The sequence below is a fragment of the Psammomys obesus genome, unplaced genomic scaffold, assembly GCF_907164565.1.
Source record: "Psammomys obesus unplaced genomic scaffold, mPsaObe1.curated_primary_1811, whole genome shotgun sequence".
Classification (NCBI taxonomy): Eukaryota; Metazoa; Chordata; class Mammalia; order Rodentia; family Muridae; genus Psammomys; species Psammomys obesus.
The window spans coordinates 15002551-15029360 of record NW_026596125.1 but is presented as its reverse complement, the minus strand read 5'-3'; the positions used below and the strand labels follow the sequence as shown (position 1 = coordinate 15029360).

Here is a 26810-nt window from a genome sequence, read left to right as displayed (position 1 = left end):
CTAGTGTAGTATCCCATCTTTTCACAGGGAAAGTGACAAATCTGTTCTCCAGATGACAAATTTGTTCTCTAGAACAAATCTGTTCTCTCTAATATACCTAGCCTATCACATACTAGAATCTTTCTCTTGCCACTTGAACATTATGGAGAAAACTGCAAACACTGAATCTCAGAGAAAGAGGATGTGGGAATTGATCGCACAGCTCTTTTCTTTCTAGGGTACCATTCTTCAGTTGACTATGATACTTAAAGGGCCAAAGTTTAAAACTACTCGTCAGCAATAGAGTCTATTGGGGCATGCCACCCTGCCATAAGTAAGAGTGTTTAAAAATGCTACCCATTTGCTTTTTCAATGGGTTCCAAAAAAAAAAAAGAAAGAAAGAAAGAAAGAAAGAAAAAACCTTCTATCTTGTTTGTGCTGCATGGCTGCATTCAAGCAACACACCGGATTTGTAGCTAAGCTAGGTAATGGGAGGTTTCTAATCTTCATCTCTTTTTTTTTTTTTTTTTTTTTTTTGCGGGGGTGGGGAGGGCAGGGTAGGCAGAGAGTTACACATTGAAGTAAACAAAGATGGTTGCTTTTTGAAAATTAACAATGCTTAGACTCCACTAAAAATAGCGATTTGGACATGTTATCGAGCTACTAGCCCCAACATAGGTGCCATGAAAGTGTGCAAAACCATCATGTTGGCTTATGATAATCCACCTCTTTTTTGAAACAAAGATTTCTCCCCACAACCCCATCCGGAATGCAGAATTTGATACAAGAGGTAATCTCTTCTTTTGTGGGCTGAAAAAAATCTGGTTTACGCTGGTTTGAACCAGTGGAATCTCTTGTGGTTAAGCCTTCTGCTGTGACTAAAATCAAAACTGCACTGTGGAGCATGCGAGCAAGGGTGGGTGTGCGCGCCTCTGTATGTGTGTGGGGTGTGTCACGTGACTCCCAGAACTCCCGAATTTTTTTTTAAAGCTGATAACGCCACTGCCGTCTCTGTCCGCATACAGATAACGAATAAATGCTGAACTCTATTAAACGCCCTTTACACATTATCGTGGGTCGAACGCACAATTTTCTGAACTTATGATGACAGTCTATTTATTTTGCTAGAAACTCCCAGCACGAACGAGCAGATTTGTGCCTGGTAATGATCTGCTCTGCCGGGGCTATATGAAATGATACCGACCTTCTTCAGATCTTGCGGAATTAAATTGACCGACTTCACCCCCTGGTCTGTAGCTGAAGTTTGACACACTTTACGCACAGCAAGCCCAAATCGGAACTTAAGAGAACCTTGTATTAAAAAAATTAAGCAATCATTATCTGTTAAATATTGCTTTACCAAAAAAACTTCCTCATGTTGGAAACTATTCTATCCTTTATAAATTTTTTTTTGAATCTTCTATGTAGGATTTTCTCAAAGTCACTGGATCAATATAATTTTTCATATGGCAACAGAGAGTCTATCAGTGTCCAAAACAAGAACTTTAAATGTTTTATTTGTCACCATTGCCACACTCCATCCTAAAAGCCTTTTATTCTATAATCTGTTTTTTGTCTATTTTGAGAATGGTTCTCATCAAAGGAAATCAAGTTAAGAACTATTAAGCTTTCCACTCTAACTAAATACAGCATCACTGTATCTAATAGCTAAGCTCTAAAAGAAATTAAACACTGCATACTGGAGGACAGATGAAAATGCTTGGGACACTTGTCCTTGAGAATCCAGGGACCAGGTCCTTAGCATGTGTAAAGCCAATTTTGCTTTGCCCCCCTCCCCATATTTTTTTGTAAAACTAGGATTAGATATATTTAATTGAATGGAATAGATGTGAATCAAAAAAAAAGTATGGAGAAGTTTATTTAGAAGGCAATTAAATGTATATTGTACTGAGGACATTAAAAATACACTTGAATAATCCTTAATTGTAGAAATAGTAGCATTTCCAGTCATGAAAGAAGTAGAACTATACCTCCATTATTGCCATTGACAGCCAGCTAGAAGATTGTAGCTACATGCATCAACACTCAGTTGTACATGTGTAACACCTGACCATAGAGAGAGCTAATTACTACTGTATTCCCACGTGTCCAAACCTTCACAAGGAAGCCCCTGTATGCAGGAGGTGCACAAGGCGCTGGAAATAAGTCAGCACTTTACACATTTGCAGTCATAGCTACTAACTGTTTTGTTTTTCCCCTTATTATCTCTCTGAACATTTAACTGACAGATATATGCTAATTTAAGCTATGTGACTATGACTAATTTTGTTTATAGGCAAGCTTTATGTGTATATTAAAAGTATATCATGAATATATGGCAAGAAGGCCTGGAAGCCATGCATGAACAGTCAGCATGAACACAAATTTCTTTCTGGGCAGCAGAGATTTTTCTTATATGAGTTCCAGGTAGTCCCACCCATAACACCTGCCTTCTTACCTTCTCTATAAAAATGCATATGAAGAGCCCATTTTAAGCCTTTTCTGTGGAGAGACCCTCTGCTTTAATTGCTGAGTCAGAATGACACTCATAAGAGAACAAAAAGTTATTTTTAAAGTGATCACATCTGAAGCCACTGGTTGAAGGTTTGCTCTGGGTGAGACATTTAAACTTCTACCTGATGACAAGGGGCCTCCACACACAATGTAATGACTTCATTGTGGTACAGAAATTCTGCTCTGCATGGTAACAAATTATCCAAAACGCTTCACATAGTTTCTTTGAACTTTCACACCTCATTCGAATTTTGGGCTAAAAAGTTCACCTGAGTCATAATCTACCGTTTACATATTCTCATGACTGTAATTCACCATGCTGTATTTATTGAAGTGACAGGTCCTTACAACTAACTTCAGGTTCCCCAAGCGCTTTCAGAATTTGTAAGTTTGATTCATATAAGTCCAGGGGAAATCTCTGCATAATCACTTTAAAGTGACAGAAATGTAATTTGAAAAATTCAGAAAGTATGAGCTCAAATCTATTTTTGTGGAATATTTTTCTTTAGGCATAAAAATCATACTTCTATATACGTAAGGCTAATATTCTGGGCGCATAAAATGTCCATTAAGAGAAGTGAACAAGTGTTGGGAAGGATCCTGTCAGAGAGCTACATCATTACAATACGGAAGCCCAGGTTAGACAGGAGCACCTCCTTCCTGTTCCTTCTCCATTAGGCATCAGTTTCAGATGAAGGAAAATCTACAGCTTTCAAAAGAACTGACAGGGGAGCTACACTCTTTGTTATTATTTGCAAAAAAAATAATAATAATAATTGCATTTTTATAGTAGTTAGAAAAGAAAATTGTGATTCATTCAACCAAGAGACATGAGCAATTCAAATCACACTTTAAAAAGGCAGAAAATATTTTCTTCTCATTCTCACATTAGTCTGTTATGAGAAAAAAAACAAAATCCTCACAACATTTGCTTCGGTTCTGCCACACCCCTGTAGCTGCTCTCACATTTCAGTCAGGGAAGTTGTAATTGCAAGTTAAGTCTGAGTGGTCTCTGAACTCAGGCTGCTGTGATGCCAACAGTGAGGGAGGGAGGGAACAAAACAAATGCCTGCTGGGTGACTCCTCTCCCACTTCCTGGGTGGCAGGACAGGTAGCTCTGCCACACCTGCCTCCCCCCAGTTACAGCGTTCAGTTTCTGGCCGCCCACACCTGAGCAGCAGTGACTAGAAACTCCTGGAGATGGGAAGTCCAGCCTTCACCCAGGGAGAAGCAACTCTTGGAAGAGCCACCTTAGTAACCACGTTAACTTCTTGCCGATGACACTCCCCATCTCAAAATCAGTTCTATGCCAACAGCCTTCAAACACTGTTTTAAGAAGTTGTATATATCCTACCTATGTGAACTTAGATGTCTGTAGCATTCATTCAAAGACAGTAGTAGGATGCTAATTAGACTCATGACATGACTGTGCCATCCAATGAGGAATGGCAGACAAGTTATAAGAACCTCTGAAGAAGAAATCCTATCAGCTGTTTGTTGTTGTTTTGGTTTTTTGTTGTTGTTGTTGTTGTTTTTGTTTTTCTGTATGCAGATCTTAAGGTGCAAGCAGGCCTTATCCTATTGCCATTGTTAGCACTGTCGTTCTGCAGAAGCAGGGCAGGCCCTCGGCATGGGATTCCGCACAAGTCCCACACTGGCGCTGGCCATCTGCATTTTGGTGAATGTATTTTTAAGAAGTGACACAATAGGAGTTACGGCTGTGCTGCTGAATTTTGAAAGCTTACTTTCATTTGTTTTGCTGCAAGTGTTGATTTAATTATGCAGCATTCCTATCAAAGCTGCATTATGTACTTTTTTATTCCTCTTACATGTGTTTGAGGTGAAGACCTTGGCTTTGTCTGCAAACAGTGTGTTTCAAGTTATTCCTTAAGTACTAAATAATAAAGAAAAGAGAAGAAAAGAGTTTTTTAAAAGATAGCAGACAGCAATCACAAGGTAAAGGGTTAAATGTAAGATCTCCAAGAAACATTTTGAAGTTGATTAAGACTCCAGCTTTGCATTAAACAGTATCGCTTCCACATGAGTTGCTGCTAACACTGTTAGGGAGCAGCTTGAGAGCCCAGCGTGCCTGTGACCTCCTTCACCCTCCAGCCACCCACCGGGCCTTCCTTATTAGCATTCTACCTGGTTCTCGGAGGAATTCCCATCATCCCCTAGGAGCTCATTCCGTACTTCGTCACTGTAGGCGATCCGTGACCTTTTCTATAAAACAAAAACAAAAAGGGAAAGAGCAAGATGAACGTTAGAGAGCAGACGTGGCCCTGCATTACTGGGATCAAGGCACACCATCTCAAACCCTCGGGAGCCCCCTAATGGAAACCTACCGGCAGAGACGTGCAAATCTAAGTCAAAGTTCCAGAACACAGGAGTTTAGTGGAAATTAGAAGTTTCTTTAAAAAAAAAAAAAAAAAAAACTAACTAATAATAATGGAAGAAATTTCTGTTTTGTGTTAAAGTTCTATTACTTTTCATAAGGAGATTAGAATTAATTTATTTTTCCAAATATTGTTTGAATACAACCACTAAATTGGAAGAAATACAGTCATATAACTACGTAGTTTTGAAACAGAGATGTATGAGTCTTCAGTAGGAAAGGCACTGTACAATTTAGAGCTCTAAAACTCCCTACTTCAAGGATAATATCCATATTGGCAACTCTACACAGAGATGCCTGGACAAGCACATCTATATTCAACACCGTGATGTAACTATCCAGAAAGAGAAGGGATTATAAAGCCATCCCCTAGCTAGCAGTAATTCAAATGTCTCCAACTTCTCTATAAATAATGGCCTAAGGAAAAGTAACATGGGTGAGGGAAGTGGGAGCAGGGGGAAAAGGGGAGCAGACAGACAGACACTGGTAAATAAATTTCCCAGTTCCAGCAACTAAAGGCAGTGGGTTATGAGTCAACATTTTACAACAAAATTGTGTTTTGCAAGGACCCCCCCACACACACACACACCTGAACAGCCAGAGGGACATGGCTGTAAGCTACTCATGCATTATCTACACACATTTTGCAAAGCTGGGAGGCTCTGAAAATTAGCTGTGAAACAAGTCTGGTTACCATTCCCTACTGTATTTCACTATTTCAGGGTAAAAAGTCATTCTGTTGCCTTCTCTGCTTCTCAACTAATTAAGTAAAAATGATCACTTAGAAAAATGGAGGGTGGGAAGCCATCATCTCTTTCTTGGGCTTTTTTTTTTTTTTTTTTAAGTTCTTACTTGTTCATCTATGATCTGGAAAAAAAAAGTATTATTGTTTCAAAGGACGACCTGTAATCTATAAACAGAAGGCAACAGTAAGATTTCAATTAGATTTTTACGATAGTAGCTGGGCGTGGTGGCACACACCTGTAACCCCAGCACTCTGGGAGTTCGAGGCCAGCCTGGAGCCTGATCTACAAAGCAAGTCCACAACAGCCAAGGCTATACAGAGAGACCCTTAAATTTTTTTTTTTTTTTACAGTAGTCAATGAGTGAGTAATGCTGTTTGGTCTCACTTGGCTCATTATACCTTAAAATCACATTATTTAAAGGGACTACAGACAAGAACAACCACCGAGTTTCAGATCATTTGAAAAAGCTAGCTTTTCTCAAGTGGGTGCCTTATCTGAAGCATAAAATACAGAAAACATTTTTTGAATATTTTCTCAATTCTCCCAAGGGTGGCACATAAAAGAGAAACAGGCTTATTGCATATAATTTAGTTTACTGCTTTTCTGGATGTAATTAAGCAAATGATATGCTGGATCTAGCAGAACCCAGTTTTAAAAGGCTTACTGGAATCTAAATAAACATGCACGCCACCCAGATATTTGTTTTAGAAAAATGATAGAGTGTCATAGAATTCTAAAGGTAACTCTGCTTCAGCTGAGACTAGAATCCTGGTGCTCAGCTGAGAGTTTCTTCTATCTTATAAACTATCACCTCTGGAGAGACTCAGGCCAACACCACAGAGCTATAGAATAATTCGGTATAAAGGAGACAGAGGCACCCACCCCTGCCTGCCCAGCATCCCCTCTTCAACACTCCTTTCCTGCTACAACATCTGCCTTAAAACTTAGCGGCTGTAATAGGTCTCTATAAGTAGATAAACAGTCGTGCTGCAGGGAGAAGGACAAATTAGAGACATGAGTCTTTGCTATGTGGGCAGTAAGGACATCTATGTGATCTCTTGAAAGTTCAGGAGTGGTCCGACCCATTCATTTGTGAACTCACCAGACATTTTCTCACCACAAAGAATATGCCTAACCTTGCTGAAGCTGCTATGGATATCCATTTCTACTGACGTCATACAAAACAGCATTTTCAAATGCTAAGTTACAAAGTCAGCCTATTTCACGGTCTTAATACAATACTACATCACACCAAACCTCTTTGTCCATTTGGAAATCCCCACCATCCACAGCCTCAAATCAGCTAAGTAAAAGTATTTTACAGCATTAAAGGAAACAAGAACCTTTAAGACAGGCCGTGGTATCAGAGATGCCTTTTGCATTATTCATTTCATCACGATGGGGGACTAAAACATTCCACAGGATGCAAAATAGCATATGGAGATTGTTTTTGTTTTCCCCCCTTTTCACCAAAATACCAACAAATCGGCATAGATTGTTCAATTACATTATGTTCTTATTTAGATTAAGTATACTTCAGACGAAGAAGAAATTACAAGTGTTTTGGTGAGGACACCCACAGCTGAAGGGTGGTCTCTATGAGAGTGACTCCTCACCATCACGGCAGTGGAGGCTGGTTGTGGAAGGCTTTCTGGATTTAATTAAACAAATGATATGCTGACAAAGTGGTCGCTGGCATGACTGACTTAAAGAACAAAAAGAGATTTCACTGCAAATATTAGAAATAACTCTCCAGAAGAACAGCACAATAATGCAAAAATGGAGCTCTGCAGCAGAGTTCCATTTTCCAAAAATAAAACCAATCTAGGCTGTTCTTTATTAAGAATTATATTTGGAAGTACAGCACCAGTATTGTCTCCTACTTTCTTAACACTCAAAGTAAGCGGACTGCATGTAATTAACCATAATTCAGTCTTTGAAATCACTGCACTGGTTGGAAACAACAATGAAAAAAGAAAGATGAAATTCTTCTAAATGACAAACGGTTTGTTTTAAGAATAATTGTTCCTAAAACATCAATAAATCATGTTATCTTTTGTGGAAATTTTAAAACCTCCTGCTGGATTAATAAGTACCTACATAATACTTTAGTTTAGAAGATTCTAAGTTAATGAGCTGAAACCTTTATTATATCTTGATAAAACCTAAAATATTTTTACTTTATTATTGAGACTATAAAATCTGTACTTTTGCCAAATGCAAGGAAGAGAATTTGAGCTGGAAATGTCACACATTCAGCTAGTTTGAAGGAACCCAATTCATAATGCATTTTATAAATAGTTAATGACTGCTATACATAAGCTAAGCAGGCAAATCAGGAAATTGTCAACATTTCCAGTCTTGGTTGTCAGTTACCACTGTCTACCGGTGCCTTATGTGTGGCTTCGAGAAAAGTCTGAAGGTCTGTGAGCTTTGTAATCTACTGCAATTTCTGTCCTATACCATAAGGTGGACAGCTTCAACTGACAGTATTTCAAACAAACACGTGTATGCACACTCACACACATGCACACCCTCACACTCATTTAAGACAGTCCTCACTTTAGTTATGTGCTTATGTAAAACCCACTTTTTCTACAACTTATACTTCATACCTCAAATGAACTAGCACAGCTGAAAAAACCTATAGAATAATAGACATGACAAAAATATGACAAATTAACAATAGATTTCTTTCCCCCAGAGCAGTTGGAGGTACCAATTTTCTCTCACTACTGTAAAACAATGACAAAAGTGAGTCTGCATTCATGAAAGTAAGAACTTCAGATGTAAAGAGTTTCTGGTTGGTATGAACCTCATACTTGTGTACTGATTGGCTGCTTTTCTCAAAGCCAAGTTCAAACAGAGATACTTGTTCAGTTTGGCCTAGGAATTTGGCTTGAAATAAGCGATCTATTCGACCTACACCTAGACATTTCCCAGTTGAGCTCAATGTGTCTTGTCTGTGGGCACAAACTGCAAAACTGGGAACAATGTGAATTAATTTAGCTTAAATCAAGTAAAAATTGTCATCTCTGGTATTGCCTGTTGTATGACTCTATATGGGACATACAGTAGGTTCTATGGCCTACCACAAGCAAAAACATAACAATGAGGTTGGTTTATTACTAAAGCATATAGGAGAATTTAATTTCCATGGTGTGCACATGGCAAAGCAATTGCTTAAATTGCCTCACCTGGGAATTTAATGCAATGTTATCATCAGACCAGCCACATTGTAAATAGATTTATAATGCTTTCCATGTGCTGTGCTCAGTTGCATATGAATTAAGTAATGATCTGGTATTACAATAAAATCAGCTAGTTCCCACACCTGGCAGACAGGATATTTCACTAAATTAATAACCATACAGCTACATCACTAGGCATAGGAGAGGAAACCATCTCAAAGGCATTTGACTTGAGTCTCACATGGGAAGCAAATAACACCACGGATATGTACAACGTCCCTATACTGAACGAGCTGCTCAAGACAATCTGTTCCTAACATCTGTATTACCAAATGAAGACTTTCTCATTCCCATTCAGTCCTGGCCTAATTTCCTTCATTCAGTACTCTAATTACTAATCAGCAATCTGCAACAGTCGCAAGCACTGAGAAAGCCCTCATTCTAATCTGCATGCTGCAGACAGCCAAATAATTCATACAAAGTGTAGTGTGGTTTCGGTGTAATGAAAGGAACAGCTTGTCCCACCTCCTAATCAAACTGGTCTATAGCAGCAATAGTTAGTAGATTTCTCCATAGTTCTAAAACAAACTACTCATGCTGGCCAGATTTTCCATTGCTTCTAAAAGTTTTTCCGGTCCTTCTATTTCATAATGCCCATGGTTACCAGGTGATACACCTATTAAAACCTGCTATGCTTTCACAGCCCAAGAATTTAACTGTTTCAAAGGACATAACTGTTGTGCACTGGGATATCTATACAACACCATGAAATTATACTTCTTAGATAGCCATGACTGCTGGTCATTACTTCTTACCTAATTTTATATGGCTCTAATTAAATACCATCACAGCACTGTAATACCCAGCTAACATTTTTGAAAATACATACACCTTTGCCACCAAGTACTCAATTTCTAACCGCACTTCTATTTGTTCATGACTAGATTCATCCTTCCAGCCACAGAGTAATTTCTATGATAACATCTCATCCTACACAGTTCAAGCAAAGGCAAAGTAAACTCGTAGGCAATGGTCTGATCACTGGCAAGTTGCTGAGATGAAAAGGCACAGGGCGCTTAACAAAAAGAATGAAGGCAGCACCTCAGCCAGTGATCCTGGCCACTGACTATCATGTTTCACATCTCTACAATATTGTTCTCAACAGTTACTTCTTGTGGCTACTGCATGCATTTAAATATTATAAGCAGATGTAAATCTTTCTTAACACTTTGGCTGTGATAACCAGAGGAAGCATGTTCCTCTGAGTATCAGCTGATAAGATGCATAGGACGCAATGCAGCTGACATACCCACATGACTAAGAATACTGATAAGTACATTCCTTCCTAAAGATGCTTTCCCAACACACCAGGAGTGGCTTGAGAAACTCCATGGAATTTGACTCAATAATTCTAATATAAATGGTGCCAGAATTTCAGATGGCTTAGAAAAATAAAAAACCTGACTGTAATTCTTCAGTATTATTAGAAATAAGTTCTAGTCTTTTAAGAAATTATTCCACTAAGCATGGTTTTCCACTAAGCATTGTTCATGAGACTGTTTAGACACTAAACAGTCCAACCCTGAGTCCACATGTTCTCAGTACTTGGCATCAGTTAAGGGAATGTGTACTTATTATTTGTGTGTGACAGAGCACCATGCTGCACGTATGGAGATCAGAGAACAACTTCCAGGTGTCAGCTCTCCCCCGCTACAACATGAATTCTAAGTGGAGACACCTCAGGGACCCAGGAATTTATTCTTTCTGTCTAGCATAAACTCAAGACCACACTCACACCACCAGAGAGGAAATACTAACATACTCTACCACTAAGCACCAAGCAGGAAAAGAAGTTTAGCGTCAGAGCACCAGATAATTCACTGTTCTTCAGGATTAAATACTAAAAAACAGACTTAAATTTCTAAGATTTTTTTAAAAATCATAATCACTAATTATTTTCACTCGTACTTTCAAGTATATGTGACATGTTTTAAATGGGTATTTATGTTTTGGCTGTGCATTATGAGATAAATCACACCACATTTCTTAATTACTTTCTTAGAGTGAGCTATAATACATATGTTAATATTTATATGTGTTATGAGGTTATAAGTATATGTGTAAACACAGAGACTCACACAAACCCATATGCGATCCATATGGAAAAAAACTCTGTACTGTGCAGGGCTAACACAGACTTTTATTTAGACTAGGAATGTCGACCACATTGCTGCTACATCATTTAGTGATTTGCAAAACAGGCGGGCCCAGAACTCAGGTAAATGCTCCTCTTCATTTCCTCTTCCAGCATTTCCAAACTTGTTCTGAGATTTCTGTCTAGCACTGGTATTTCAAAATGCCACAGGAATTAGCTGAGATCATGGCCCCTTGCTTTCACGTACTTGTAGTTTATGACTTTTGACACTGATACTGAATACAGTGTGACTGTGTCTTATATCATCATGTTAGCTTGTCAATCAACAATTTAGTTACATCACACAGAAATTCAGCTTATGATACAATGTGCAGATGTTGGTGTCAGCATCTGGAATTGTGTGAGCATGCAGTGAAAGAAACCCAGTTCTTTAAAGTCTTTCTGAGTGTAAAATAAATTAATTCCAGATTTAACCTGAAATAACACCCACACTATAAATGATACTCTGATAAGTGAAAGCCATGCAGCAGATATTTTGTTTGTATTAAACTCGACTATCAAAGCAGGATATAAATTAGTGTAATTAGCCTAGTATGCCTTGAAAAGCTGTCCACAGCCATAATTTGGGTAATCCACACATCTAAGAACAAGTGATGCCAGGGGCTCTGTATAACTGACACTGAGGAATGGTGGTGGTTTGAATAGGTATGATCCCCACAAACTCATGTGTTTCAACGCTTGTCCCATAGGGAGTGTCACTATTATGAGGTGTGGCCTTGTCCAAGAAAACGTGGCACTGTAGGGCAGGCTTTGGGGTCTCCTATACTCAAGCTACACCCAGTCTTCTGCTGTCTGTGGATCAAGATGTAGAACTTTCAGCTCCTTCCCCAGCACCATATCTGTATGGATGCTGCCATGCTTTCCACCATGAAGATAATGGACTGAATCTGTGAAACTGTAAGCCAGCCCCAATGAAATGTTTTCCTTGAGAAGAGTTGTTGTGCTTGTGGTGTCTCTTCACAGGAATAGAACCCAAACTAAGACAGGATCCATATGAGACATCCTGTAGACCATGATAGACTTTAGAAGTGTTTGGTTCATCAGAAGATGAGTGATCTACATCACCAGGGGGCTTGGACTTTACAAGGAGAACAAGTCTCCCAATGGCAGTGTTCTTTCCACCATTGTTCTTCCATTGCACACACACCACTGAGACAGTCTCTGGTCTTTGTATCCCAAAGGCAGGGCTGGCTGCACTCTTCTACTAGTTATATGAATTTAACATCTATAAAACTCTTAGCTTCTGTTTCAGGTCATCTTTCTCCAAAAGCAAATGATAATCATGATAAGCCTTAACGTTCACACTGGTGTCAACACCTGGAATATTGACACAATAACCCTGAGTGTTGGAGGATGACAAGTATTTAAATGTTTTTCTTGACAGAATGAAGTTTCTAATGTCAGAGGATGAGTCATAACCACATCTGTGGGTACTAGTTAAATATGTTTCTAGATTAGTCTTCAAAGGTTGCACCATTGAGCAACCATGATGTAGTTACAGGCCTACACACACGGAAGCCTATGCCAGTTATGAGGATGTGTTAAGAAGCCCTAATTCCTAAGGACATGCTGCACAGTTACTCTGAAATTCTAAACTGGAACAAGCCATTTCAGAGACAGCAATTCTAGAATCTTTTCCTCTTGCTTAGTTTTGGACCATGTTAACATAGATTCCTTACTTAAAAATATGCTTCTATAGTGAGGTAACCGTGCTCAAAGTTCAGGGCTTTTGAAAAATGATATTTTAAATGCTTTATGAATACAGCCAATAAATCTGCAGACAACACATGAAAATCACTGTAGCATGCATTTTCTTTGGAAACACTTTGAAAGTTACTTGTGTACTAGGGTGATCAAAACAAAACTTAATAAAGTATAAATATTCACACCTGTTTCATAAGTAAAATATTCTTTCTAAAACTTTTTCCATTTTGAATAAATTAAAATCCTGCCTACTCAAAGCCTCTGCTTTAGCAATCAAGGACTTTTTTAGCATCACTAATATTTTACTCTCTACCTGTTCTTTCCTTTAAGTGTACCCCAGCTGACCGTGTTTAGAAACTTCTAGCACCTCTGCCACTCTCCTCAGCTTGTCCAGCCTCTCTTTATCCTCTCATCCAAGCTGCTCAGAAGAGTAACTATCAACCTGTTCCAGGTACTCTTCAACTTGCTACAATCAAACAAAACTGTCACACCACTCCTCATATGCCCCCAGGGTGACCACGGATTTACTATCTGCCAAAGTCTACTGACTCTATTTATCTAAATACCCTTTGGATTTGATTATTTTAGATTTATATAAAAGTTGCAATGAAAAGAAAGCATTCTCATTCCACCCACAGCCAGTGTGTCAGAGTAAGGGGTCATATGTTCACTCTTTTCTTAACTGTTGATGGTTTCTCTTTCTGTTCCCATAACTCATCCAAGACCTCATATCAGGTGGAGGTGTAATATGTCTTTTGCTCTTTTTGACTTGAGATAGTTTCTTGGTCTTGTTTGCGATGACCTCACAGTTTTGAGCAAAGCCCTCAGGTAGGATTTATCAGATTTTTTTTTTTTTTTTCACAAACCGTCTGGAGTTTTGTGCTACTAAGAGAAAGGCCAAGGAGGGAAAGTGCTTGCTACCCCATAGTATCAAAGCCATTTACTGTCAACACGATGTCCCTGCTGATGCTGCTCTTCATCTCTTGGCTGCAGCAGGACTCACTGGTTTCTCCACTGTGGAGCTGCTTACTCGGTTACTCCTCCATATGCTGCACTTACAGCACAATTCTTCTGTGCAGGAGACTTGCCTATTATCTATCATTTAATTTGTCAGTATGAACTAGTATGTTTGTTCTCTGGTTACTATCTAAGACTTCTTCATTTATTTTGTTGCTTCACTTATACGAACTTCGGCTTCAGTGTCCTTGACTTGGCCTTTTGATGAAGTACTGCTTTCATCCTGCACTTGACCGACCTGCTCCTTGGCAGCCTCAGCAGCACTGGCCTACTGTCTGTCCCACCCCCCTTCATCACCACTTCTTTCTCAATCTAACCACAAAATGCTGTCTTCATCTTTAGCCCACTTCTTACTCATCTGTGTAATCTTATCTGTACCCATCATCTACCTACCACTTAGAACGTATTCAAATTTTTTTTTTTTTTATCCACAAATCTAATTTGTATCGGGTATCTTAACCTACGGCATTGTTCTCAACGTTCCTAATATTGTGACCTTTTAATACAGTTCCTCATGGTGTGGTGACCCCCGCCATAAAATTATTGAATCGCTACTTTATAACTGTAGTTTTGCTACTGTTAGGAATCATGTAAATATCTGATATGTAGGCTATCTGATATGCGACCCCTTCAAAAAGGGGTCACAACCCACAGGTTGAGAACTGATGCACTAGGCCATCTCTAGTTCAACATAGTCTTGTGATGTTATCTTTCCTCTATATGCATCCCTCCTGCCCTCCTTCCTTCCATAGGAGTGATAGCCTGCAGATCTCCATATATACCCCTCCTGTCCTCCCTTCTTCGATGGGGGTGATATCTAGCACAAGACAGTCTAAGATAAACACATGAAAATGATCTCATATTTTCCTTTATTTCTCTAATCTGTCAATCAGCAGGCTCTAGCAATTAAACCCTTATTTTTCAATGCATCTCCCCTGAGGGCTCTTTCACATATTTCAAAAATGTCTGTTACCTTTTGCAATCAATCAATTCCTTCTTCATAATTGTGGCTATCACACATTTCATTCTTTTAAAAATGATATGAATTACATTTGGGAGATACTTCTACAGAAAGACTCACATGTTTTTAGATAGAGTTAAGTCAATAGCGATGAAGTTTCACCTCTTCATCTTGGGAAGAAACGAAGACCCCCTCAACCCCACCTCTAGCAGAATATCAGAGCTACAGAAGAACCACAGCCTAATGATGTAACTTATTTCAAAATAACAATGTTAGAACAGAAAGAAAATTCATTCAGCAAAAGCCAATGTGCTGTGGGAAAATGCTAAGCAAGTATACTCTCTCCAGCTTTAGAAGCCAGTACCATGTTCCTCTTTTATTTCCAGTCTAGTAACATCTCACATCAGCTGTTACTGGTCTCTTCAGTTAGCTAGTCCTGTTTTGATTATGAAGGAGCAGGAAGTCCACTGTTTCATACAAGATAGTGTGCATGCATATCTTCCTCCATGTGACTTGAAGACCCTGGGAATATGGATTACCTTTGCTATCTGCATCAAGAAGCTCTGCTACAATCCTGGCATTCAGGTTGCTTTTATCTCTGAGACCCCAAATTGTAGTTAGGCAACAGAGGGCACTTATCTAGATTGAACTGTCAGACAAATAGATGTTTGTCAGCCATTCAATTTGTACTGAGGAGTATGCCAACAAAAACAAAATCCAGCAATTTAAAATAAGAAACCCACCCTTTGCTGACAAGAACAAATTACTGTATTTCAAATGAATAAGAATTACAATAGATCACACATCCTGAATGTAGGTGCTTCAGAAAGAAAAATATTCTTAGAACTAATATTGCCTGTTTTTTTCTGGCAGTAGTGAACATCAAGCAAGCATGCAGCATGTTTAAAATGAAGAAATGTAAGAGAAAAACAAGCAGGAATTAAATGTCATCAGAGTGCAGCTCTCTAGTGAAGTTCAAAGTCAACGCTCAGCAGCTACAAAAGGTGACACAGCACTGTACTCTAAGCTTGTTCTCAGCCTATGGTCTTTCCAGAGAGGGAGGCAGTGCTGCTGCTAGGAAACAGAGGCGCGAGACCATCATTCTTTAGCCTAAACTGATTCCGGCTCTGTGCTCGCTCTCTCTCCCTCTCTCTCAATCCCCCACCTCCCTCCTTCCCTCCTCCTCTCTCTCCCTCTTCAAGACAAAGTTTCTCTGTTTAGTCTTGCCTGTCGTGGACTCACTTTGTAGACCAAGCAGGTCTCGGGCTCACAGACATCTGCCTGCCTCTGCCTCCCCAAGTGCTGGGATTAAAGACATGCACCACCACCCCGGCCTGGCTCTGTATTTTCAATGTCCACAAAAATACAAAAACTTTAGTGAACTGAGCTCTCCACAGTTACAGTGACTCAGACACTTTGGAAGCATGTGCAGAGGTGAAGTTGGTGTTAATCATAAATATTGGTGGTGGATACAGCAGCAAAACTTTAGAAACAAGAACTTCAATTTCCCAACAGTCTTCTAAGCAGTTTCACATCTCGAGCTACTGGATCCCTAACACCACAGATCTTTATTCTGGCTCAAGCGCAGCTGTTCCTACATTCTGGATCTCCTGCAGCTGCTTCTGCAGTGAGACTCAGTTTTAGAACTGAAGAAACATAAACTGATAAAGGAAGTCATTAAACATGAGAATTCAGCCCTATGATCAGTACTCACTTAAAACAGAAAATGAGTTTCCAGGGCAAAAACTTTAACTGAGTCCATATAGTTTTATTACATAGATATCTTAAAGTAAGAATATTTACAATCTGAGAATGAGGTTTTTTTTTTTCTATTAAAATCATGTAATAACACTGTGAAACTTGGCAAAGCCTGTAATAGGCCTTAACTATTACAGCAACAGTTCTTATATCAAGACTTAAAGCTTTTCTAAAGGACAGGAGAATAATAAGGTCCATATACACATATATAAAAAAGCCCTCTCTAAGGGTAGTTGAGATGACAGTGGAAATGTAAAGCCTTAATTACGTGCACATTTTGGTAAATAGCTGAGCTGGGGTGCTGAAGAGATAACTAAACAGTTAGGAGCACTGGCTGCTTTTCCAGAAGGCCTGCATGGCAGCTCACAACTATTACTCCAGTTCCAGGGGATCTGACATCCTCTTCTGGCCTCCACAGGCACCTGACATAAAACGTGGCGCAGTCATATTTGCATAATAAAATAATTACTTAAGAATAACTGAGCTACAGAACAAAAGTTATTTTTACTTTGAAGAGTTAGAAACTTTACAAACACAGCGATCAGTTGGGCAGGTGGTGCATTTCTGTAACCGCTGTACTGGGAAGGATGAGACAGGAGGCTCAAGTGCTATAAGCCAGCCTAGACTAAACAGTGAGTTCCAGGCCAGCCTGAGCTACAGAGCCAACTTACTCAAATGGATTTATACACATTACACACACACAAAGATTTTTAAAATATGCAAATACAGGTAAAGTACATTATCTATGTTCTTTGCATCAATCTACAAACCCTTTAAAATGTTTAAGACTAATGCCAAATATAGTTTTTGATACTAAAGAAAGGTGTGAGAACATTATTGGTGAAAGCGGGGTGCAGGTTAGCTAACTGTTAAATAAATCCTCAATTAGGCAAGTAACAGTCTTAAACAAGAATGTAAACCCCTCTTCCTCTTTAAATTCTGGAGATTTACAGTGTGGTTTTTACTGTATATGTACATACTGTAGGAATATGGGGATTTGCTCCACAGGTGTAAATCAGCACTATGTGTCGCTTCTTTTACTTTACTTATGAGTATAGATTCCATAGCCATGTCAGAGACACTGAAAGTTGTCACTCTGAAATAAAAGAATATCATATACCACATAAAATAGCTTGGCAATGAAGCACAATCTTTTTCTCCGTTTTATTGCAAATTACAAGTTTTGAAGGCAGTATTTCTAAATCAGACTGCTCAGCGCAGAACGCATTATTTCTTTATTTATTTTACGCAAATCCCTGGAGGAAAGCAGTGCCAGGCCTCACTGGGGTGTTGGATCAGTGACCTGACTGACACCCTTTGCCATGCTTTCAGACCATCCTCTAATGTTCTGAAGAGAATAGATACTTTCAGATACTTAGACAAATGCCCTATGAACTGGGACTTGACTTAGCAATGAAGGCATTGCTGATCTGTCTAATTTTGACTGTGATAGCACTGGACAGGGAGTGAATGTAATTCTGGTCTCTGAAAAGAACAGAGCCAATTTTGGCACTCTATAAATATTCAATAACAATAGGACCTCAGGGCTAGAAGGGACCTTGAGAGTCCTCTAGTGTGCCTCGCTCCCTCACATCACCCCACACTGCACGAATCACATAAAGACTCGAAGAGGAAGTCCTGCAATGTTCCACAAAGAGACTCATGACAATCACTGGTTAGTGTCAGTCACCAAGCAGAGGAGCACAGTTGTACACAGCAGAGACCAGCAAGCAGCTGCACACCATCCCTAGCAGGAGAGCTCTGCACAGACCTGGGACATTTGACAACTCTGCACCTTCCATTCAGGGAAAATGACCCCCGGATCTTCATTCCTCTTCCTACTTTTCCAGCCCTTTAATCAGCTAAGGGAAAAATTAAGAATTTTCTTTGAATTATCTTTAGGCACAGTTCTTCCAACTGTTGCAGAGATGGACAGAGAGTCTTCTAAAACCTAACATGAGCCAAAATACACTCAGTCTAACTCTAATATGTGAACTTGGGAAGGTAATTTATTTTTCTGTCTTTTTTTTTTTTTTTAAACTCTGTTTGTAGTGCTTGGAATAAAACTCAGAGCTTAGGTACATGCTTAGCAAATACCACTAAGCTATACCACTGGCTCCATACTTCAGTTTGGCTTTCGGAGTTAGTTGCTTTCACTTGTTAAGTTTGTTTTCTTGCCCTTTGATGAAAACATATTATAAAGCAGACAAGCCTCAGATCTGGGTACTTAATGAGCCTGAGCTCAGGTTCTGTGATTAACAACCCTGTACTTCAGGCCAGTGTGAAATTTAAAGTTTATGGAGCAACAAGTCTGACACTTCCTACAGAGGAGAAATTTAAGAAAAGTCACCACTCTGAGTGAGGACAGCCAGTACCAAGAAGGACAGTGGGTTTATCTCTTCACCCCACTGACCTGGACTTGTCTCCTCGTACCACTCCCCTCCAACAGCAGATAGGGCCCAAGCCATCCTGATGATGAGAAGCAGGTAGTCATTCGCTTCCTCTTGGCTCCCGGAACTCATGTCTGGCCTCTCATTTTTGGCCTTTTAGCTTTGACTCTTTTTTGTTGATGTGCGATCTCAACATTCTCTGCTTTGAACCTCTGAATTTTCTAAAGATTTAGGTTCTCACTCACCCTTTTGCTCTGTCTCTTGAGAGAAAACAATTTACACCAGCCTCTGAGGAAGTCACACAGTAACACAATAGGAAAGTGCCAAAGACAATTCACTTCATTGCCAGCACACTGCTTCCCTGTCTGAGTTAAATCAACTCTGGTTACATCCCAATCTCTGCTGTTGCCATTACAGGAAGGATGCAATGTCTCCGTCTCTGAGCGTACCTGGAGCAAAGACTGGATGGCACTCTGTGGCCACAGCCTCCTAAGTAAAGAGGTTCCTTAACCAACTATTCTTGCTGGTAGATATGAAATAAGAACAAATATACTCTAAAATCTCCACTTAGGGCAAAACTAGAAATAGATATTTATTCACAGACCCAAATACATGGAGAAATGTCCCAAGGCTACTGATATCACGTAGAGGCCATGTGAGGAAGACAACAGGGCATGGAGGATGACAAGAGTCCTCAGCACCAGCCGAGTGGACCATGTGAAAGCACAAAGCCTCGATCTGGGGCTTTAAAATAATGAGTAGAAATAGGGTTAATCCAGCTGCTGGTAGAAGTACCCTCAGACAGAAAGTGTTCAAAGGAGCAAAGGCTGCAGGGCTGCATAAGGAAGAAGTCTGCTTTCCAGAGTATGGGAAGAAAGCACAAAAGACCACTGTTCGCTATAAGCACACGAACAAGCTGGAGAAACTACAAAATCATACTTTTGAACACCTATCAGAAAGCTAATACTACAAAGATACAAATTTATTTTAAGTAAAGTTATTTAAGAAAAGAACGTTTGAACCTGTTATAGAAGATCTTACCCATTCTCAGTGGCTGGGGAGTCCGCCACACATACAGGTAAAAGGAACCAGCCCACCACCCAGCAGACTTCAGGCACACGAGGGGCTGGTTTCAGAGAACCCCAGCTGTGGAGTGAGGCCTACCGGCCACCACCCAACATGTAGGGGAGCTGCAAGGGGCCCCGCCATATCACACAGTAGGAGAACAGAGAGACTTCCTCCAATCCCATCCAATTCAACCTCTGTGCCTGGTATGGGGACAGCACTCAGCCTTCTCACTTTTTAAGAGCTGGCCACATAAAGAGAATGGCATTTTAGGTAAGAGCTGAAAAGATTCCTAACAAGACTGCCCCACTAGAGACGGTGCCAAGGGGCCAAGCACTTACTACCACACATAAGGTGCTCAGCCTGCAAAGAAAATGTTATCATCATACTGCTAGAATGTTAAAAATCTGCACGATTTTTAAAAATAAATAAAAAGCTCCATTTAGAGTAAATTTGGGAGCAAGTATTTTTTTCTAGTTGTGGCATGAGGTTCATAGCCTATGTAAAGACATAGTATATAATATGGCAAAGTAAAATGTTTGGGAGACAAGCAAATGGAACCCTACTGGGTAAGCCTCATGCTGCCCACGAAGTAACATGACAGTGTTTGAAAACAGACACAATAACCTAAAGGCTTCCCTGTCATTTCTATATGCATTGTCAAAGAAAAAAATACCAAGAGCAGATAGAACCAAATACTTACAATTTTGTCATTTACCCAAAAGAAAACAAGAAACAGGAGTTATTCACATGTGATGGATGGCATACACTTGATGAATTCATAAAGAACCTCTCTAAAGCTATGAAGACAAAGGAACACTTAAGCCTTATATACTGGTAAAGAAAGCGCCCCAAGACTCAGCAAGAGTTAAGAAGCAATGTGTGGAACCACATGCTGCTTTTGTAGAGTGTGCCATCTCGCTATCATTTTTAAAAGAGGGGGAGAGTGAGCATTTGTATTTGTCTGTATACACATAAAAATCTGGAAAACAGCACAAGAAGTCACTAAGAGTAGTTACCTATATTAGAAACCTAGGAGGAGGCAGAAGGAGGGACTGGGACGGGAAAACAGATGTGAAAAGAAGAATTCCCATTAGCACCTTTACACTCACCATGACCATCACCACCAAGCCAGCACCACCATCTCCGGCACCTGCTGAGTATGATTTTAAAGCTGTGACAGAGAATTTCAGGCTGTATTTTTAGGAAAACTTCTTAGCACTTGCCTATGAGTATTTTGCTGGATAGCTTTCATAATAGGAAAATTTCAAGGTTACAGAATTTTCTGAAACGGTATGAACTTCTGGATCACTGAACCATTTTTCCCAAGGGAAAAGAAGGCTTGGGCAGGAGGCTGAGAGAGATGCACAGGGAGCAAATTACATTCTGTGCCCTGTAAACAGGAACAAGAATTTAGTGAGCGCATTTTACCCCAGTTTCTGCAGATCTGTGACCTCAGACAACTGTGCACATGTGTGCATAGGCAAAATAAGGAGAGGCAACTAGTGGCCCCGGAAAAACAGAACAAACCACGATTTTACATGTTGAACAACAAGCAATAAAACCTCCAAAACTGGGCGGATAAATGATGACCAATGACCTCCCCACACAGGAGCTAAGCATCAGAGCAACTTTGTCCTTCAGAAACCTCTGCCATGGCTCATCTGAAGAGCACCTAAAAAGTAGTAAAGATGGCCAGGGATGGCCTGTGGTCCCAGCACACAAGAGGCAGAGGCAAGCAGTCTCTAAAAACTTGAGGCCAGCCTGATCTACATAGCAAGTTCCAGGCCAGACAAGAATACACGGTGATACCCTATCTAAACAAAGCAAGCCAGCAAGCAAGCAAACAAAAAAATAAAATGAAGTCCATACAGAAAACACTGCATACATGCTGTGGCACACACGCATGCATACAAATACAACAGATAAATAAATAATAAATAAAATGTAATTAAAACATTAAAAGAAAGATTATAATATCATGCTCTTAAAATAAAATCTAAGCAAATAAAAATAGTAACCAGGGGGGAGTCTTAATAATATCACCTTTCTTACTTTTTTTTTTTTTAAAAAAAAATCTATCTTATTAGCTCTAACCTAAAATCTGTCTTCAGAGAAAACAGAGAGATATATAGTTATTAAAATAATTTAATCATGAAAGAACAGAAATAGATGAATTATTTATAAAATTGAAAATGTTATAAAATTTTAAACGACAAAGGCTCCTCCTAGTTTGGAGAACACTGTGAATAAAGCCACAAAGTTTTATTGTACATCCTGTGCTCAGAGAAAAGATAAATAAAACTAATGAGGAAGAATAAGGAGATCGCATGTCAAAACAGCAATGACCTGAGACTTCAAATACTGACAAGAAGGCAGATATGAGACTACAGTGACAATGAGAACAGAGGGCCATTAAGATTCCAAGGGACCATGGACTCCACTTCCATGAAGAAGGAGAGTCATGGCTACTGAGGGAAAATTAGAATACAGACTGAAAAAAGGCTCCAGACACAGCGTCATTTCTGAGGTATGGTGTCTATTGTAGTGGGAAGAAATACAATAGAAAAAGAGCTAAACAGCTAAATTTTCCCCAATGCATATTTTTAAATGCCATATCTTGCTTCCTCTAAATGAAGACTATTTACACGGATAGACACCAAAAAGGCTACTCTGCACAGAGCCTGGAGATTTCTTCATTCTCTTTAAGCCCATGCTGACACCCAGCCAATGGATGATCGATTGCACCATCCTGCCAGTGTGGCTCTCTTTGGACAAGGCTCCACTGGGTAACATTTCAGTCCTGTGGTGAAAATGGAATAACTCAGGTAGAGAAGCTTAGGAAGGAAGACATTTGTTAAAGTGACAGGCTACCTGAGCAGCACTCACACTACCCAAGCACAAGCTTTTCTACAATTGCTCATCTGAATGTGCTAATCTTCAAAAGTCACGTGAACAAAAGACAAATAACCAAAGGGACCAAACTCCAGCCGCACCCACTCCATCTTTATTGCTCAAACCCCACAGGAATTCTCCAAGCCAGCCAATCAATAGTCTGAGTGTATACACTGTCCAAGCTTCCCATGGTGTGTGGTGCTGGCTTAAGGCTATTCTTAAGGGAAAAGACATTTTGCTCCTCTAAATGGTCATAACATCACATATATATGATATATATATATATATATATATATATATATATATATATATATATATTTGGCAAAGATACTCTAAGAAGTGAGGACTCTGTGTTCACTTTATCTGCTGTTGGTGGTGGGGAAGCAGGTGAGCTTCCCATGAGTCCAGAGAGATGAATCAATTGGGAGGGAAGGTATCTATTTTTAAGCATAATAAGTCACCTTTCATCGTCTTATAAGGTAAAGCATCAATACTTATTGATGTCTGTAAGTCGTACAGTAATTGCACTTCAGAATTATAAGGCTCCTGGAGAGGAATTCAACCTAAGCTGATCCCTCCACAGTGAGGAGGACACCAACTATGGTGTAATCACACACAACAATTCTCTGGCCAGTGTAAACTGGTTGCTCTGCTGAAAAGCCAACTTTAGGCAAAACAACAACAATAAAAAACAAAAAACTTTTTTGCACTAAACACTGGCCCAAAACAATTTTATGAAGTAGATAATCCACTGGAGGGAGAAAAAACAAAGATTACAAATAACCTGAATCAAACCAGAAATTCCCAACGGGCAATCAGAGATCACACCATATTTATTTAACACAGGCAACGGCAGCCACTGCAAACAGTGGCATGCTCTCTTATTTTAACAACCACAGGTCTCCATAGAAAGTAAGCACTTTTCATCCTTTCTTACGTACAAAACTGGCCCCACTGATGTGACCCCTATGCAAACTCATCTAGACCCATTTTCTGGACACATGAAAAACAAGGCTGCTCACGTAGAAAGTGTCAGTAATTAACTGTGTCAGCACAGAGGCAGCCTGTGGTCATACATCAGAGAAATCTCTGGCCAGAGAGGCTTTCTTTCCTGGGGAGCTTGGCCGAATTTAGATTATGCCTTCTTCTGGAAAGGAACAAAAGATTATTTGAAAGTCAACCTAACTTGTGTCAGGAAAAGCAGCAGCCATGTCTTCTGTGAGTGCACCCCTGCTCATGTACGCTGAGAGCTAAGTGTGCAGGTGGACATATCACCTTTCCTTCCCAGTGCTCCTGCCAGGAGGACCCTGCGCATTCCCATTTTACAGCTAGGAAAACTGAAAAGCTATCTGCCCAAGTTCAAACAGCTAATGAACCAGGGTCAGAGTAAACAGCAGCTTCTGAAGTAAATCTCCACACTGATCTAATCATGCATGCTCAAATGTTCACAGTTTTTTAAAAAGCTTATTATTATCATCATTATATTAGAGGTGCTGTCTGCAAGTCTCTCTGTGCACTATGTGCGTGCCTGGCGCCAACAGAGGCCAGAGGACGACATCAGATATCCCAGGGCCAGAGTTACAAATGGCTGTGAGCCTCCATGTGGGTGCTCACGCTGGTGCTCTGAACCACAGAGCTATCACTCTAGCCCCTTCTTCTTTTTGAATTTTCAGGCGGTACTAATTACAGCCACTGCATTATTCTCTTTCACCCCCTTCACACACCCACAGGTCTGCTCCCTTTCCACTATCATGCCTCTTCTTCCCTCCCCCACCTCCTACAGGCCCAGTATAGGCAGTCACAGCAACTGTGTGTTCGTGTTTACAAAGTCCACGGCACACCCACAAGACAGCACCCCACCATACTAGCCCCCACTGGCTTCCACAGTCCATCTATCCCCTCTTCTGCAGCACTGCTTAACCCTCAGAGGGGCAATAAAAATGCTTCATTTAGGGCCAAGTACTCAACAGTCACTTATTCTCATCACGTTGTCTGTTTATGAGTCCTTGCTTTGACAGTCACCCAGTGCCCAAAGAGATTTCTCTGGGAAAAGATGGAAGATGAACTAAGTCTATGGGTATTAACACAAGTATCAGGAGATAGTTTAACCACATGCCCACTCAGGAAATCCTGACCAGCATACTGCCTCATAGGGCCTATGATTTCCTAGCCATATGGTTTTGACCAGTTCTGCAACCAGACATGCACTGCTTCATGGGATAGGCCTCAAATCCTACCAGAAAGCAGGTAGTCACCTCCAACAAATTTGTGTCACTGTTGCACTGTTGTCAGTGGACGCATCCTGTCAGGCAGTTCAGTATTTTCGTAAGCTGGGGCTACAGCTCAGTGCTATCATGAGTGACTTTCTCTTCTAATTGCCAGACAGCACCTCTTAGCTCTATGAATGTTAACTGGCAGGGAGGAAGTGTCTGGTTTAGTTCAATCTTGTCTTCTCGGTGTATATTCAGAGTGTGTGGTGTCTTTGGCAGCATCATCTTCTTGTCTAGTTCTGGTGTCTGGTCAGGAAAGACGGCAGTACCCTATGCTGTTCAGGGATGCTTTCCCAACAAAATCAGGAAAAAGACAGTGCTGTTCACTTGCTCCACTCCTACTCTGTCTCCCTTCTATTACTGCTGCTGCTTCTTGATTGCTACTGAAGTGCTAGGCAGACTGTGCGTGGCCCCCCACCCGACCTCCCTAATTTTTCTGAGGCAGTTTGCTTTCAGTATCAGCAGACTGATAGCTCACTGGTTAGAAATAAAGAAGATGTAGAGTGGACAAGGGTGTGGCTCAGTGGTAATGTGCTTGCTTAGCTTGTGAAAGACTCTAGGCTCAGGAAATGTAAAGAACTCGGCCTAACACAACCACAAAAAGCATTAAAATATTTAAATACTTTCGAGCAGTCACAACCACATACATCCAAAAACTCTGTCCAAACACTCAAGAGTCAAGCTGTGTTCTTAGCTGCAACAGTCACTGTCAGCACTACAGCCAGGTTCATCCTGGTTAAAAAACCAACCTGCACTGTCTCTTTTATCAGAACATCCCATATATTATTACAGCCACTTAAATAAAATGTTTATTAACACCTGCTTAAGTAAATAAACTTAATGCTAAATTTAAGAGCATAGTTTTGTCTTAATGATCTAAATTCTCCATTGACTACAGCTAAGTGATCAACTTAGGCTTTAAAGAAACAAAAACAAAACCTGTGGATCTGAGTCCCTGCCACTCAGCCTGATAACACTAACATGTGAGAAGACGTTCTTTCTGAGTGCATTTTATTCAGCTCATCAGTAGTATCTGATTTGGCCACAGTGCTCCCTCTCTTTTTGAAATAATCTCTTTCGTGATCACTTCAGTGGTAGCTTTCTTCCTAGTCAATTCAAATTATTCTCCACTTAAGCTTTAATAGTAACTTCCTGTGAGCTTGGTCAAAAACTCACTTTTCTTAAGTATTCCTGTCTCTTTCTAAAAGTGTAAATACTACTATATGCTGATGTCAATCTTGATTCAATTCAAAAATTGCTCTGAACTCAAACATAGTAAATCCCATTGGCAATTTAACTTCTCTGCAAGGAGGCTGTCACACATGTTATTATAGTCTGAAACATCCCAAAGTGAACAATATATTCTATACACACTATTCACCCAAAACACATACTCACATACATACACACAAACAGACCAATAAATAATTAACTGGATGAACCCCTGATCTCCTTCCTAGTCTTCAAACTTAACAGACTGATCATTCCTCTCTGAGAGACAGAAAGAGCAAGTGAGGGAAGCTACCAGTTACTACAAGTAAATTCAAGAACACAGCTGACTCTTGGACTCTTGCGGCCATTCTATCTGCCTAAGCATTTTTACATATGAAGCTATGGAGAAAAACAAAAATTAAATAACAAACAAAAACCAAACAAACAACTTACACACACACACACACACACACACACACACACACACACACACACACA

The 26810-nt window shown here is 40.0% G+C and overlaps 1 protein-coding gene across 5 annotated transcripts in view; it reads right to left on the bottom strand.

Annotated features, from left to right (window-relative positions):
- Nucleotides 1-26810, bottom strand: part of Vti1a (vesicle transport through interaction with t-SNAREs 1A) — a 304407-nt gene that overhangs the window by 237395 nt on the left and 40202 nt on the right. For all 5 annotated transcript variants that reach the window (XM_055591700.1, XM_055591702.1, XM_055591699.1 and 2 more), the window contains exon 4: nucleotides 4639-4716. In XM_055591700.1, the coding sequence (XP_055447675.1) occupies nucleotides 4639-4716 (78 nt within the window). The remainder of the gene's footprint in view (nucleotides 1-4638; nucleotides 4717-26810) is intronic.